This window comes from Lolium perenne, chromosome 4 (assembly GCF_019359855.2).
Source record: "Lolium perenne isolate Kyuss_39 chromosome 4, Kyuss_2.0, whole genome shotgun sequence".
Taxonomy (NCBI): Eukaryota; Viridiplantae; Streptophyta; class Magnoliopsida; order Poales; family Poaceae; genus Lolium; species Lolium perenne.
Window position 1 is genome coordinate 309,270,001 of NC_067247.2, and position 17,126 is coordinate 309,287,126.

At 46.6% G+C, this 17,126-nt stretch overlaps 2 protein-coding genes and 1 pseudogene across 2 annotated transcripts; all 3 read left to right on the forward strand.

The window, feature by feature from the left end:
- The first annotated feature begins 129 nt into the window (after positions 1 to 129).
- On the forward strand, positions 130 to 1,013 carry LOC127296082 (17.4 kDa class I heat shock protein-like). Its single transcript, XM_051326114.2, has one exon. The coding sequence runs from the start codon at positions 255 to 257 to the stop codon at positions 717 to 719; it is 465 nt and encodes a 154-aa protein (XP_051182074.1). The 5' UTR covers positions 130 to 254; the 3' UTR covers positions 720 to 1,013.
- A 4,843-nt stretch (positions 1,014 to 5,856) lies between these two features.
- On the forward strand, positions 5,857 to 6,724 carry LOC127296085 (17.9 kDa class I heat shock protein). The gene has a single exon (XM_051326116.2). It carries the CDS (start codon positions 6,018 to 6,020, stop codon positions 6,504 to 6,506), a length of 489 nt encoding a protein of 162 aa, XP_051182076.1. The 5' UTR covers positions 5,857 to 6,017; the 3' UTR covers positions 6,507 to 6,724.
- Positions 6,725 to 9,369: 2,645 nt separating this feature from the next.
- Positions 9,370 to 17,126, forward strand: part of LOC127347800 (lecithin-cholesterol acyltransferase-like 1) — a 69,395-nt pseudogene continuing 61,638 nt past the window's right edge.

Genomic DNA, 17,126 nt, shown 5'->3' on the forward strand with positions numbered 1-17,126 from the left:
GAAGGAAAGCATTCCCGGCCTAGCTACACAAATCTAGCTTCTACCGGTAGGTGCGCGAAGAAGCGAGAACTCTCAGGAACCTCGTCTCCATTGCACGTCCTCACCCTATAAATCATCCCATCCTACATCGATACAGGTCCAAGACAAGCAACAACGAAAGTCAGCTTCTCGATCGATCGTCCAAAACCAGCCGCTCTTAGACACCAACAATCACTTCACTAAACATTCAGCAGTTCATCGCCAACCCGCCGACGATGTCGCTGATTCGTCGCGCCGACGTGTTCGACCCCTTCTCTCTTGATCTGTGGGACCCCTTCAACGGCTTCCCCTTTGGCTCCGGCAGCGGCAGCCTCTTCCCTCGCACCAGCTCCGACACCGCGGCCTTCGCTGGCGCACGGATCGACTGGAAGGAGACGCCTCAGGCTCACGTGTTCAAGGCAGACGTGCCGGGGCTGAAGAAGGAGGAGGTGAAGGTGGAGGTCGACGACGGCAACATGCTGCAGATCAGCGGCGAGCGGAACAAGGAGCAGGAGGAGAAGTCCGACACCTGGCACCGCGTCGAGCGCAGCAGCGGGAAGTTTATGCGCAGGTTCCGGCTCCCAGACAACGCCAAGACGGAGCAGATCAAGGCGTCCATGGAAAACGGCGTGCTCACCGTGACCGTGCCCAAGGAGGAGGCCAAGAAGCCAGACGCCAAGCCCGTCCAGATCACCGGCTAGAGACTCCGGCTTAGCTGCTCTCTGCTCACAGCCTAAATAAATCAGCTTTGATATGGGTGCTGCGGTGTGTGTTCTGAGTGTTGCGTTTGCGTGCAAGGTTGGGCTCGCTGTGTGAAACTTCATCTTTGGTCCTAGCTGATAGTTCGGTGTGCCGTAGACTGCAGCAGCTGCTGTGCGTGTGAGCCCGATGAGATTTCCTTTGTCTCTTTTCAAACTGTGAGCATAATGAGCTTTGTATCACGTATACTGTGCTATGTTTGGCAGAGGAGCATCGTTTGAAGTGTTTGTGTTTTATTACTCTGTTTGTGCCTATAATCTTCAGTTATTTACTGCCGAAAAACGACCATATTTCGGCCGAGTTTTCCTCTGCGACGGATGTTGTCCATTATTTTTATCCCCAGCAAAAGGCTTCCTGAGCCTCGTGTCTTGCTGGTAGCAGAACATTTGTGATCCGCTTCACGGTTTCTAACATAAACTGCAGTTCGAGAGGCCGAGGGAGGACCTCCTGTTTCTATAAAAACAACTAGCTTTCCCCTATCCTTGATTCTGTGTATAAAATTAAAAGGAAATCGCCAGCTGTTACTAAGCTAAGTTACTGCTCAGCATCATATTTACATCATGCACTCAAGTTAGTTAAGTTGCAACTTAGATTTTTCAAATCGAAGTTGCAATTAATCTTTTAAATGCAAGTAAGGCTGCAGAAAACTACCCACAAACCGTCAGATTTGTTTCGTAGGTCGTGCTAGTGATAAGTTCAACATGGGTTGCTAAGTTAGGAGATGAATTGCAACTGAGATTCAATGATACCATTCTTCTTCAATGTAGAATGTTAGGAATAGTCTACCAGATACTCTTCTGTGCTGATGATTTTCTAGAAACATTGTTCCAGTTAGGTTAGTTTTATCGGGTAGGGTGTTTGGTGCATTTGCATTCTCTATTTGAAATATATTTTAAACATATTTAAAAATATTAAATAATACAAAAAATGTTCCGTGTGTACCTACATGCTCACAAAATTAGCAAAACCCGACATGTTTTGTTTCCTGTGTAAAAAAGATCAATTTTGTTGCTAAAAGAATCCATTTCTCGAGATATTTGTTTGTCTCTTTTTACAAGACTCGGAAAATATAGATTTTATGTGAAACTTTATGTATGCACATAGAACATATCCCTCTACATGCGAAACTTTTTTTCTAAATTTTATAATGTATTAACATATGTTTTTTACCCGAATACATATACACCAGGATTAGTTTTGAGTTTCACAGTTTTACCTATTTATACACTTGTACTGAACTACATGGGCAGTATTCCATGTTAATGTTGTCGTACCAAGTGGAGAAACTTTGGTTTTCCAGTTTTGAATGTTTTGCAGTACAACTTTCTCCCCTTAAACGTATTATCAAAGCCATGCCTAAATCTAAATTCAAAGCCTAAATCTAAATTCAAAACCCCGTATGCTCATATATAGGTATACCGTACTTTTAAACCTTTGTTTTACACGAGAGGTATAACCCCATTCATCTCACGTGCCAGCGCCGATCGCCGTCACCACCGGCTAACCGTGCAATCACAGTTGTCGCTGGCAAACCTAATGACTGATGCCGCAAGATAGCCCGTCGCGGGCAGCGCAAGATAGTCTGGTGCGTGTCAAGCGAGACTATCAAAGAGGGTGTTGGACAGTCCGGCTAGTCTCATTTACAAAGCGTCTGACGGCCTAGCCAAATTGTCCCTGGACTGTCAGGTAGTTCATCGAGCTCTAGTCCCTGGTTGTTATTTGGATTTTATCCATATGGTGTTTTAAAGTTTGTGTTTATTTATTCTCATAACAAGCTCTAGTTCATTAAAAACGGATTCCACATGAAATACTTGTTGCATTTTTTTATATTGGAGTTTCCCCCGGTTCTTTGTATTGAGAGGTTTCACCTCTAAATTCATGGAAAAATCTATCCCACTTTTTCTTAAGATTTTATTTCCTTGTGGGTTATCTCTTGTCATCCTCTTTCCAACAAAATTGATTTCACCTAAATTCGAGTTTCCTAACTTAAGTTGTTGCATTTTCCATATTGGAGGTGTTACCGGTTTGACTCTTATAGATAGGTTATACCTTTCCACATTTGATCTTATTGTTTGTGGTTGTACTATGTGTTTCCCTGCATGATCTTGTAGAGATTTTTTTTTTGTGATTCCAACGAGTCCATGATCATCAAATTCGGCGTCCGGAGGTGAAAATAGCGGCATTTTTTGTGACGATTTTGCTCGTAGTAACCTGCACGAAATGGTCTGTCCATGGCCGGACGAGTCCGCCAGTCGGAGTCGTTCGACCATGGCCGGAAGGTCCTGCTGGGGGCTGTTTTTGGGTGCGTTTCAACGGTTAGATTCCGTTTTGGGGGGCATATATGATCCCGTTCTTCCCCATTGAGCCGGTTGCTTTTCCTACTCTTTCTTTACCCCATTGTTGACTTTTAGAAGGTTCATCTCCCTCTAATTCTTTCATGATTCTTGATCATATTTGAGAAAAATAGAGAGGAGATCTATATCTACACCTTGACCAAACGAATCCCTCTTTTTGTGAGGGGAATCTACTAGATATAGATCTTGGAGAAATTTGATGTTCATCCTCCTATTTGTTGTTCCTCTCTTATTTCTCCAAAAGCTTTTGTAGTTTTGTTGGAATTTGAGAGAGGAGGACTTGAGAATCTTTGTGGTGTTCTAGCCATTGCATTTCGTGATCGGTTTAACTTACGTGGAGGTGAAAGTTCGTGAGATATTCACGTCGGCAACTTGTTCTCGGAGCTTGTTCCTCTTCGGTCTTTAGAACCTAGATGGCTTAGTGATCTTTGCGGTGTTCTTGGGGCCTCTAATTAAGTTGTTAAGATTGTCTTAAGTTTGTAGCTTTGTGTCTTAGTGGTGTTCTTGGAGACTCCAATTATGTTTTGGAGATTCCTCAAGTGTGAGGCCTTTGTGGCGGTATGTTGGGAGCCTCCAATTAAGTTATGAAGATAGCCCCAAGCTTTTTGCGGGTTCGGTGACCACCCTCAAGGTTCCATAGTGGATCGAGAACTTCCCTTTTGGTGGGAAGGCTCGAGGAGAATACGCTGAGGCATTCGTGGCGTTTGGGGAGCCTTGTGCCCCCACACTGCTCCAACTGAGAGTAGCACTCGCAAGAGTGTGAACTTCGGATACATCATTGTCTCCGCGTCACCTTGCTTATTCCTATACCCGAGATCTTTGCTTATGAATTTTACTTTGTGATAGCCGTCGTGCTTGAAGTTATGTATCTTGCTATCACATAGTTGCTTGTCTTTCCTAGTATAAGTTGTTGGTGCACATATGTGAATCCTAGTTGTACAGGTTTTGTGCTTGACAAACTAAACCTAGTTTTATTTCGCATTTGTTAAGCCATAATTGTAAAAGTTTTTAATCACCTATTCATCCTCTAGGCGGCATCCATGTCCTTCCAGTCGCCCTTCGACCAGGAGAAGCAACAGCGACACGAAGACTGCCGGTCGACAAAGTGGAGTTTGATGTAGCCTCCAGAGAAGGACACCCTTCGACCACCACCATGAGCGGTGTAGCTTCCAAATAAACACCATTGCTAATGAGATCTCCCGAGTGCAACCTCAGAAACGTCAGGTCGCCAAAACTCCTCCTTGAGAAAATACAATATAAACCTGGAAGCTAATGCTTTGCCAGATACCCTTCAGATTTGCCAAGAAGTTGAGCTTACCATCACATATATTGAGGATTAGGAGAAATCCACCCTCCTTCAACGATTCCATCTCCACGATGGCCACACATTGGAGGCAGAGGAGCTAAATCGAACAATCCTTGACAGCTAGCAAGCTTTATTGAAGGGGAGGCAGAGATCCTGCCGCCGGCCACCTTCGGCTTCGACCGTTAGAGCTCTGCAGCCAACCACCAGACCGCCGCCCACCACAAGAGGCCGCTCACCACCTCCGGCGGTGTACTCTCTGACGGCAACAATCCTAGACCTATACCATACCTACACCTAAAACTATCACTACTAATGTACAGAGAAGGCTGAAATCCTACTCCATCTCTACGGCCTCCAGCGTGGATGTCGGCGACTAGAAGTATTGGATCCGGCCGGCCATAGCCAATTCTCAAGGGGAAAATGTGTAGACGCTTCGCGAGAGGAGGAGAAGTGAGCAGACCAACTCCCGGCGAGATGCCTCCCCTTACACACTTCTTTTGCCGATGCTCTCCATTGGTTGCTGCCCGCGGACTCCGGCGCGCGGCCACCGCCGATGCTCCTCCACCCTCCCGGCCACCGATCTCTGCAACTCTTCCGCAGGCGGCCGCCGACTGATGCTCCTTCAGCCGCTGCTTGTGGCCTCCTGTGTGTCGGCCACCGCTGCTCCTCCACACGCTCGGTCCGGTCACCGATCTGCAGCTCCTCCGCTGGAGCTGCACCCAGCCACCGACGCTCAAGCTCCCACCTCCTCGCCAAGGACGCCATGGGCAGAGCTTGCCATAGGATATCGGACCCGGAGAAGACGACATCATTGAGAAGATTGGTCGGGGCTCCTCTGCTCTAGCTTGGACGGACCTTGCGCATGGCGGATTCATCGTCGGCGATCTCGAATCGTCCATGGCACTACTTCTATGGTCGTTGACAAAGGGAAAAAATTGGGGATTTTTCGAATGTTACACACATTGTTGTGATTTGTTACAAATTACATTATTTTCCGTTGTGGAACTATGAACAAAGTGGTACAATAACTTTTTGTGTATATGATACAGAGAAATTATCTATGTTGTACCATAGAGAAAAAAATGTTACATTCGGGAAAAAATTATACCATTGACGAGGTTGGGATGATCCTTGGGTTCGCCTTAAAAAAGCCATCCATATCAATCTCTCTCTTTTTTCTTTAGAACTCATCGAAAAAGGATCTCTTCATAGCGTCTTCAACGCCAAAAGAAAAAATCAAGGAAGACTAAGCACCAGATGATCACACCCACTAGGTGAGAAAGCACCAGAAGATTCTCGTTTGCATTAGCAGGCCCGCTTCCAGCCCAGCATCGAGCTGAACGGTTCCAAAACTAGCTACTTCCAGATTCCAGTGATTCCAGAACAGACGAGTACGCTCCAGACCTTCGTCCCACCGCGCTCACCGTCGCTGTATAAATTCTCGCCTCTCCCCGTCGCCACGGCCCAGACCGAAGCAATCGCAAGCCTTGTTGAGTTGGTACACACACATCCGAAGCATACCTGAATTGACAGAGCTTTCCCAATCTCGCTGAGTCCTTTCCCCACCGAATCGAGCAACCATGTCGCTGATCCGCCGCAGCAACGTGTTCGACCCCTTGTCCCTCGACCTCTTCGACCCCTTCGACGGCTTCCCCTTCGGCTCCGGCAGCAGCAGCAGCGGCGGGGGCAGCCTCTTCCCCTCGTTCCCGCGCACCTCCTCCGAGACCGCGGCCTTCGCCGGCGCGCGCATCGACTGGAAGGAGACGCCCGAGGCGCACGTGTTCAAGGCGGACGTGCCTGGGCTGAAGAAGGAGGAGGTCAAGGTGGAGGTGGAGGACGGGAACGTGCTGCAGATCAGCGGCGAGCGCAACAAGGAGCAGGAGGAGAAGTCCGACACCTGGCACCGCGTCGAGCGCAGCAGCGGCAGGTTCCTGCGCCGGTTCCGGCTCCCGGACAATGCCAAGCCGGAGCAGATCAAGGCGTCCATGGAGAATGGTGTACTCACCGTCACCGTGCCCAAGGAGGAGGCCAAGAAGCCCGAGGTCAAGTCCATCCAGATCTCCGGCTAGGCTTCTTTGAAGCTGTAGATATTGAGTTCGCTGCTTGGATGGATGTGTTTGAGTCGTTTCTGTTCCTGTAATGAGTGGATTTGGGTCTGTGTCGCCTGTCGAATGTGTTGAGTCGTTCTTGTTCCTGTAAGGCGAGTATCGAGTCTGAAGTGAAGTGTTGTAATCATCTTCTGTGCTGGTTAAGCTTGATCTAACGAGTGAGTCATCGTCCTCTTTTAGCTTCAGAGTTTTCCAAATGGTTTCTGACTCCCTGTTGAACTTTTATAGATTTCCAGTCTCCATGATGCCATTCTAGCGTGTTCACAGCACATGAACTCTGACACTCTGTTCTAGCGTGACAGCCAACGTTTAGAACTCTGCCATCAAATTGCCGCTACACTAGGCGAATCCGCTTTTCCAGAATTCTCGTAGAAAATAAATGCGCTATATGGCAGCAAGTTCAGAGTTTCTTTCGCTATAGATATGTAATGCAATCTCGCCGGATGTTTATGCTAGTAATGAATATACATGAATTCTGATTTCTGAACCAAAGTTTCTGTACATGGCAACACTTCGTGGTCAGAATATTGTGATGGCTGATGATATCAGTATTCGAGCCAAAACTTTAAAAAAAAAGTCAAAATATTTGTGTGAAAGTGTACACTAACGAGCTGCTACCAAGTGCAAACCACTCGAACCCTGCTGCGCACTATCCGTTCTATCTTCCCTTGTCAACCGAAACCAGCAGCATAGAGCATCGTCCCCTCCCCCAAAGCAATTTGGGGCGCGTCGGATAAAAAAAGTTCTAGCCGCGTCCTCTAAAGCCGAATTTTGTCCGACGCTCCAATACGGTGTTCGACGCCCCGAGCCCGTCCCCGCCCCATAGGGGACGCTCCTGGCCCGCCGGACACAACGAAAAGCGAGGCGGGCTCCCACATGTCGGCGACTATTTGCATAAATCGTTGGTTCGCGCTTTTTTTTCTCGTCGCTCCTTCCTACCCGCGCCTCCCGCCCCTCCGTCGCCGCTGGATTTCCCGGCCGTTTCGACGTCTGATCTCTTCTGAGAGTCGGCACCGTCGTCGCGGCTGGCGCTCCCGCCGGTCGTTCCGCCGCGGCCGCTTCGCCAGCGCGTCCCAGAACGCGGCGTCAAATCCGCCCCACCTCCGCGCACACAAGGTGCTCGACGACTTGCCAGGTAGGCGCGATTGGCCGATGTTCGTTGCGTCATCTGCCTCGGCGCAATTTTAACCATTGATTTTGCGTTTGACATGGACATCGACGATGAGATGCTTGCCCTGCTGCTGGAGGACGAGCAAGCCTTCGACGACGACCTGCGAGAGCATTTGCTGATCATCGCGTCCCTCCAGGACATGGTTGACGCCGAGGCGGAGAAGAGGAAGAGGCCGCGCCGCGGAGGATCAAGGCCGGGGAGAAAGAAGTCCAAGCCCCGGCAGAGGATGGAGGGGCATACCATACTGCACAATGACTACTTCGCAGATGAGGCAACACATGCCGACAATTTTCGGCGCCGGTACAGGATGAACAAGGGTCTGTTCATGAATATCCTCCTCGGCATTCGAGAGTTCGTCCCCTAATTCAAGCTCAAGCTCGACGTTGTAGGCGTTGTCGGGTTCTCGTCCATTCAGAAGTGCACCGTCGCCATGAGGATGCTTGCATATAGAGCACCTGCCGATACACAGGATAACTACCTTCGCATGAGTGAGTCTATTGCCATTGAGTGCATGTAAAAGTTTTGCCGAGCTGTAGTGGGAAAGTTTGGCAAATACTACTTGAGAGGGCCAACTGAGGAAGATATTGCAAGGATCATGGCACAAAATGCTGCCAGAGGATTTCCTGGAATGCTTGGAAGCATCGATTGCATGCACTGGGCATGTAAGAACTGCCCGTTTGCTTGTCAAGGTATATACAAAGAGCATCATGGATATTACAGTGTGGTGCTTGAAGCTGTGGCAGATTATGACCTGTGGATTTGGCATTCTTTCTTTGCAATGGTGGGATCACACAATGACATCAACGTGTTGCAGCAGTCTCCGGTGTTTAGCAGACTAGTGGAAGGGCATGCTCCACCATGCAACTATGAGATCAGTGGCCACGAATATACCAAAGGCTATTATCTAGCCGATGGTATATATCCAAAATGTGCCACTTTTGTCAAAACAATCTCGAATCCATCAGGTCTGAGGAATTCCCACTTTGCTACGCGACAGGAGGCTTGCAGGAAGGATGCCGAGCGGGCATTTGGTGTGCTTCAAGCACAATTTGCCATTGTTCGGTACCCTGCTCTAAGCTGGTCTCACGACCAAATGTGGGACGTGATGCAGGCTTGTGTGATCATGCACAACATGATCATCGAGGATGACCGCAAAAATCATGCCAGGACACATGTTGGTCCCTATGAGTGTGAGGGCCCTCTTGCGAAGGTTGATCATGAGTTGCCTGCAGATTTTGCTGATTTCCTCGCCATGCACGCAGAGATCTGTGACAACAATGTTCATGATCAACTTCAAGCTGATCTCGTTGAGCATTTGTGGAGGATCAAAGGAAATACCGTGGCACCTTGATCTAGCATCTAGCCCTATTTATTATATTTGTTTACTTGTTTTATTGTTTGTTGTATTTTAATTTGAAAACAATCCTCGCAAACATTTTTATTCATATGCTATATTTGATAAATGGTTCTGTGTTAAAAAAGAAGTATTTTTAATGTTTGGGGCGGCGTTTGGGGGATGCGGCTGGGGAGCGACGTCCCCCAAGCGTGGCACGAACAAAACACGTCCCCCAAACACTCAATCCGGCGCGGTTTGGGGGACGCTTTGGGGACGCGACTGCAGATGCTCTTACGCACGGGCATAGATCTTTCTTCATGGCCACAAAGCTCCGATAGTGGCCACGGTTCCTGCTCATCCATTCCATATTCTTCCGAGTCCGCCACACCGCCGCCTTGCAATACACTGAACCATACGCTGTCAACACGCCTTGGGCGTCCACACTGTCGTGCTGCTGCCGGGTAACACCTGCAGCCAGATTGAGTCCCGCTTCACCGACGCCTACGAGCCACCGTCGGTGTTCTACGCGGCGCGGAAGGGCCACGGCTGGTGGTCCCTGCTGTGGAAGAACATCACCGCTGAGAGCAAGATGGAAAAAATGGCGAGCGTGGTTCCGACCGAGCGCCCTGTTCATGGTGGGACCTCCTCGATCCCCTCCCATGGCGGATCATGGCCGCCAGCGTGGAAGCCCCACGCGTCGAGAGGAGGAAGCCCCAGACACCCATCTCCTCCATTGTTCACCACTTCTCCACCCACTCTCATCGCACAAACCTTCACCACCAAGCTCCATCCACCTAGATCTGTGGCGAGTCCACGACGTCTTACTCTAGCGACGGTACTGGCGGATGGCGGAGCGGAGGCACAAGGAGAAGGGATGTGCACGGAGGCGAGATTTGGAGAGGATCTAGGAGGTGGCGGCGCACTCGGACCTGCTAGAGTCCGTCGCGGTTGGCGTTGGAGATTGGGGAAGGTTTGGGATGCGCTCGTCGAGGGTGCCGCCTAAGCTCCACCTCCAACTCCAGCAGCGAGCGAACTTCGCATAGGCTCCATCATCATCAGCGCACCCCGCTTCGGCGGGTCCTCGACATACGGCAGAGCCTCGCGCAGAGGCGCAAGTGATGAAGCTTGGTTTGCCTCACGCAGAGGCGCAGGTGATGAAGCCTGGTCCGAAGAAATACGTCAAGCTCTCCAAGCTAATGGCGAGGTCAAGATCCTCAGAGGAGGAGTATCAATGTGAGTCTCAGGGGCAGGAATCGACTTCGGAATCAGGTCAGGTTTGCCGTCCGTTGAAGCCAAATATTGGGCGACCGAGGAAGCCACGAACTGCGTTCGAGCTAGCACAGGAAGCAGCCAACTGCAGCGCTCCAAGGACCTGGCAGCCAGTGCAGAGTGCTCAAGGGTTCAACAAATCCGAGGTTCAGTCAATCAATGGCTTGATTCAATTCAGCTACCATACCAGGTACTTGGAGGAAATCGTCCAGCAGTTGAGACAACTTCCACCAGAGAACTGACTGCAGAAGTTCAGACAACCTCTCCACTGCAAAAGCAAACACAGAAACCTCACATGGCTGAAACTGCTCAAGCTTCTAGAAGGATGGGACAGAGGAATCCAAAAGCATCAAGATTAGCACTCTGGAGGGGTCCAGAGATCAGTGAGATACATCATGTGTGTGGTGGAGGATGCTCTGATGAGGTGAAAAACTTTTTCTAGCAACTTTGGCATATTCCATGGCATCCCACCTGCCATCCTCCTCGCAAGCCCTGTATAAAAAGGAAGCCCTACCCTTTTAGGGTTCCTCTTTTGGCCTCTTGGGTGGCGGCGGAGGAGAATTCTGGGGAGAGCCATCTAGGAGTAGAGCTTTGCTTTGTAGATATCCAAACAAACATGGCTGGTCGTGGAGGTTACAAGGGTAGAGGCAGAGGTGGTGGATGAAATAATCAAGAGCAGTGGCAGCAGCAACCTAGGAAGATGCAGCCTCAGTTCCAGCAGCAGCCACAGATGCCCATGGAGTTTCCTCAACCTGGTGCCTTTGGTTACCCTCAACAACCTTTTGGTTTTGTTCCAGGACCTATGCCTCCTCCTTGGGCTTTCAATGGAGCTTATCAGCAGTTCCTTCCTAACCCAGCATATGGTCTCCAGTCTAACCAGTGCCTTAGCAACCTCGATTTCAACAACCAGTTCAGCAGCAGCAGCAACAACAACCACATGCACCCATTGGAGGAGACATGGCAAGCAAACCAAAGAACTCTGCCAGGGGAAGAAGAAACTGGGGGTTGCTCAACAGAATTCTCCTTCTGTTGTCTCCTCTACTGCAGCTCAGATGAGTTACACAAACACCATCTGCATGTGATGTGGGGAGCCTGGTCATCACCAAGCATCTTGTGGAAGAACACCCATGTGTTTCATCTATAAAGCAACTAACCACCTAGTTGATGAGTGCCCTGTCAGGAAGAGACCACACCAACTAGAAAAGTATGTTAGAAGTGGTGCTCGATTTGCATTGAGATGCCTGAGACAGTGATCAACCCAGTAGGTTCTACTAGAAACTGTGGGATTGTGATCATTGAGGGAGGAGAAGTTACTAGGGAGGAGTTGTACTCTGAGTTTTCCCAGATCTACAAAACCAACTGGCCATGGCAGATTAGAGAGCTAGGGCAAGCAGATGTTTATCCGGTGAAATTCCCTCCCCACCTTAAAGTAGAAGAAGTCATTGGTTACCCCTGTTTTGGTCTCAAGAAAAAGGGCATTTGGGTCAAGGTTGAAGCTTGGAATGATGACCCTGAACCTGTGGAAGTGTTCAAGGAAACTTGGATCAATGTTACTGGGTTACTAACAAAGTGGTGTGAGTGGACTAGCCTTGATCAAGTTGTCTCCGTATGTGGTTTACTGTTGGAGGTGGACTGGCTTAGTGTGTTTAGGAACAATGCCCAAGAGGTTAGAGTAAAGGTTCATTGCAGGGATCCTTCCAAACTACCTCATGGAAGATTGTTTGGTTATCATGGAAACCTGTTTCATCTAGGCTTTACCTTGGAAAGTGTGATCCCTACTGCTGAGGACAATGATGACCTGTTGGGAGAAAAGTTAGATGATCAGAGCAAGAGAGATACTGAAGGAAGTAACCAAGGTGGACAAGACAATGGAGGAAAGTTTGGTACTGCTACAAGGCCTCAATCTTTCTCCCTTGGAAATATCAACCAGGCTTCTGCAAATGATCAATACAACCAGAAGGACCAAGTTATGGAAACTCCCCTAGGAGAGAACTGCTCTCCTCAAGGTGCAAATGCTTCTGCTCTCTACCAGATCCTCTTCCAGAAAGGTTTAGTGGATCATAATGATGCTTTTGTGTGGGACAAGACCCCGGCTACTGTGTCTGTGAATGAGGAGGTGAAGAAATTATGGTATAGTGAGAAAATTCTCAAGAACAACTTGAACCATATGATGGAAAAGGCTGCTCCAGTGGAGGAAGATACACAAGAAGTAGAACTACCTGATGATATCATGCCAGATGTTGAGATTCCCTCTAGGATTCCTGTTCAAGAGACATAAGTGTTACCTGCAAAGAAGAAATCCAAGTGGGCGTCTGTGCAACCTGTCAGGAAAAGCAGCAGGATTGACAGGTCCAATAACATCATGGAGAAGGCTCAGGAGATGAAGAAAATCAACAACTTGGAGATTCCCAGGATGAAAGGTATAATTTCTAGTAATCCTTTTAATGTTTTACAATATGATGACTTAGATGATGCTGCCAAAATAGTTGGTGTTAATATAGATGTAGATTCTGATAGTATGCATACTGCTTGCTCTTCCCCTAGAGCTGCTTCCTTGTCTAATAAGGAACAACAAGAGGAGCTAGCTGAGGAATGGATAGATGTTATTAGGAAATATTGGGGCAAGCACCCCAAGAAGTTTTATCTATGATTTGTGGTTTTTGGAATAGCAGGAGTATTTCTGCTCCTGGTAGGAAGGTTTTCATAGATGATAATTTAGTGCCATTGAATCTAGACTACATTGGCTTTCAAGAAACTAAGAAGGAAGAATTAACCAATTCTTTCATGAAAAACCTCCTAGGAATTAGGAATTTTATTTGGAATCACCTGCTAGCAATAGGTACAACTAGTGGTATCCTAGTAGGCATTAATGCTGATCTCCTAGAAGTTCTAGCCTGGGAAATCAAATCTTTTTCTGTTAGTGTTGTAGTTAAGAACAGATGGAATTATTTTATTTGTAGGATTACTACTGTTTATGGTTCTTCCTATGAGGATAAAAAGCTGGAGTTCATCTCTGAACTTCATGAACTCTTCCTTAACTGGGAGGGTCCTGCTATGATAGGTGGAGACTTTAATTTTGTTAGGTTTATTGAAGATAAAAATAATGGTAACATAAATTTTGAATGGGCAGATAAATTCAATTCCTGGATAGAGTTGTGGGACCTTATGGAAATAGGGGTCTCCGGTAGAAATTACACTTGGGGGAATAATCAAGAGAACCCTGTCATGTGTAAGGTGGACATGATTTTCTGTACTACTTCTTTTGACAGTAACTTCCCTTTAGCTAGTGTTAGAGTTCTGTCTAGATCAGGTAGTGATCACACTCCTCTTATTTGGGACTCTGGAGAGGCTAGAATCCCAAAAAAGGAGGGTTTAAATTTGAAAAATGGTGGCTAGCAATTCCCGAGTTCATAGATTTGGTTAATATAGCTTGGAATGTAGAAGTTAATAGTGATAATGTAGTTGATATCTGGAAAACAAAGCTTATAATGTTTAGAAGGTTGGCTAAAGGGTGGAGCGGTAATTTTGAAGCTACTGCTAGAAAACAGAAGAAAGATTTGATGCTAGAGTATGATGCTCTTGACATTAAGTCTGAAACATGTGTTCTCTCTCTCTTAGAGAGGGAGAGGTGGGATTATATTCTTAGAGAATTAAACTCTTTTTGGATCCTCGAGGAGACTAAAGCTAGACAAAGATCTAGAGATAGGAATATTCTAGAAGGAGATAGGAATACTGCATATTTTCATGTTGTTGCTAATCATAGAAGAAGGAAGAAGTTTATACATGTTTTAGATGGACCTCAGGGTCCTGTTACTGAGAATAAAGATATGCTTAAAATAGCTATTGATTACTACAAAGATCTTTTTAAATATGAAACAAGACCTGACATTAGATTACAGGATACCTTTTTATTAGAGGACGAGAAAGTATCCTTAGAGGAAAATCTTATGCTAGGAAGTGCTTTCACTGAGGAGGAGGTCAGAATAGTAGTGTTTGGGTCTTATGCTGATGGGGCACCTGGTCCAGATGGTTTATCCTTTATGTTTTACCAGAAATTATGGGATGTTGTTAAATATGACTTGGTTAATATGTTTAATACTGATTGGATTCGTAGCATAGAAAACAAAAAAAATCCTACTGCAAGAACGAATAACAAGCCAAGATGCAATCTAGAAGATGGTAGCAACGAGAAGATCATGAGAATAACCCTCGAAGATTTCCAAAGCCTAAGAGATTAGATCTTGTTGTTGCAGAAGATGATCACTTGCCGCTTTCAAAAGCGCGTAGAAGATCTTGACGGTGCCACAGTCGGGCAGCACCTCCGTACTCGGTCACACGTTCGGTGTTGATGACGACGTCCTCCTCCCCGTTCCAGCGGGCAGCGGAAGTAGTAGATCCTCCTCGGAATCCCGACAGCACGACGGCGTGGTGGCGGTGGTGATGGAGAACTCGGCAGGGCTTCGCCTAAGCACTATGGGAGTTGTATGAGGAGGGGGCGGCAAGGGTTTGGGGAGAGGGGCTGCTTGGGGTGCCGGCCTTGGGTGCCCTTGGTGGTGCGGCTCAAGTGGTGGCCGGACCCTCCCTCTCTCCCTCATTATATAGGTGGAACCCCAAGGGGTAGCCCTAGAATCCGAATAAGAGTCCAACTCTCAAACCTTCCAAAGGGCAAAACCTAGGGGGACTAGGACTCCCCCTTTCCTTCTTTCTTGGCCGGCCAAGGAGGTGGAGTCCACCATGGACTCCACCCTCCCACTTGGTTGGCAAGTTAGGGTTAGTGGAGTCCCACCGGGACTCCACCTTCCATAGTGATTTCTTCCTGAAGGTTCTAGAACATTCTAGCGCCTTCCATAAATGCACCGAATCATTTCCAAACTTGGAAAGTGACTTCCTATATATGAATCTTATTCTCCGGACCATTCCAGACCTCCCCGTGATGTCCTGGATCCCATCCGAGACTCCGAACAAAATTCGAACTCCATTCCATATTCCATATCTACTTAAAACGACATCAAACCTTAAGTGTGTCACCCTACGGTTCGTGAACTATGCAGATATGGTTGAGACTTCTCTCCGACCAATAACCAATAGCGGGATCTGGAGATCCATAATGGCTCCCACACATTCAACGATAACTTAGTGATCGATTGAACCATTCACATACGATACCGATTCCCTTTGTCACGCGATACTCTACTTGTTCGAGGTTCGATCATCGGTATCACGATACCTTGTTCAACCTCATCACCGACAAGTACTCATTACTCGTACTGTGGCATGTCATCTCTTGTGAACCAGTCACATGCTTGCAAGCTAATCAGACGACATTTCACCGAGAGGGCCCAGAGTATATCTATCCATCATCAGGATGAACAAATCCCACTCTTGATCCATATGCCTCAACTCACACTTTCCGAATACTTAATCACATCTTTATAACCACCCATTTACGCAGTGGCGCTTGATGTAATCAAAGTACCCTTCCGGTATAAGTGATTTACATGATCTCATGGTCGAAGGACTAGGTAACTATGTATCGGAAGCTTATAGCAAATTAAACTTAATGACGTGATCTTATGCTACGCTTATTTGGGTGTAAGTCCATTATATCATTCGTCAATGACATAACCTTGTTATTAATAACATCCAATGTTCATGATCACGAAACCATGATCATCTATTAATCAACAAGCTAGTTATACAAGAGGCTTACTAGGGACTCCTTGTTGTTTACATAACACACATGTATCAATGTTTCGGTTAATACAATTATAGCATGGTATGCATACATTTATCATAACACAAAGATATATAATAACCACTTTATTATTGCCTCTTGGGTATATCTCCAACAGTCTCCCACTTGCACTAGAGTCAATAATCTAGATTACATTGTAAGGTACCTAACACCCATGGCATTCTGGTGTTGGTCAGACTTTGCCCTAGGGAGAGCTTTAGTCAACGGATCTGCCACATTCAGATCTGTGTGTACTTTGCAAATCTTTACTTCACCATCTTCGATGTACTCGTGAATCGAATGAAAATGCAGCTTGATATCCTTCAGCTTCTGTAATATCCCAGGTTTAGAGGCTATAAAATGGGAGAACACCAAAGTGTGCATTGCATTCATGCATAGAAAATCCGGGGAATTTTCGCGCTTTCAAATAAAACTTACCATAGTAACTTAAGTTTCACTTGACTTGCTGGAATTGAAGTAGATCATCAAGTCAAGCGCTATAAACTTCACTGTGATCTTTGCTAAAACCCTGTTTTGGGTAGAGATGATTTGATCTATGGGCTAGATCAAATGGAATTAGTTTTAACCACAAACAACATCTTAAGTAAGGGTCAACTATAAGATCTTATAAAGGATCTCAATATGACATTCCTTACAACAATACATGAATAATTATTCAATTCTAAATTAAAGAACATGAATAATTAAGAACCTATTCTTTACTTATCTTTTCCATGTCCTGTACTAAATAAGTAATTCTTACCATGATTCACATGGTATATCTTTTCAACTACAATACTTGAACCAAGTCAAGAACATTCATATTCATTCTTCATTAACCTTTGATCATTCCAACCTTGTTTCTCAACTCATTCCTATTAACCCTCAGAGAAAGGAGAGGATCATTTTATTATGTTATACCATTCATTGCGTAGAGCCACATGTTAATATTCAAACCCTGTTTAAGTGAGGTAAGCCGTTGATATTAATTAATGTTATAAGGAGTACAAGTCAAGTACTAAACCTTACTTGATCTAGCTAACACTTGATGGTAAGTAAGTACCTATTTGA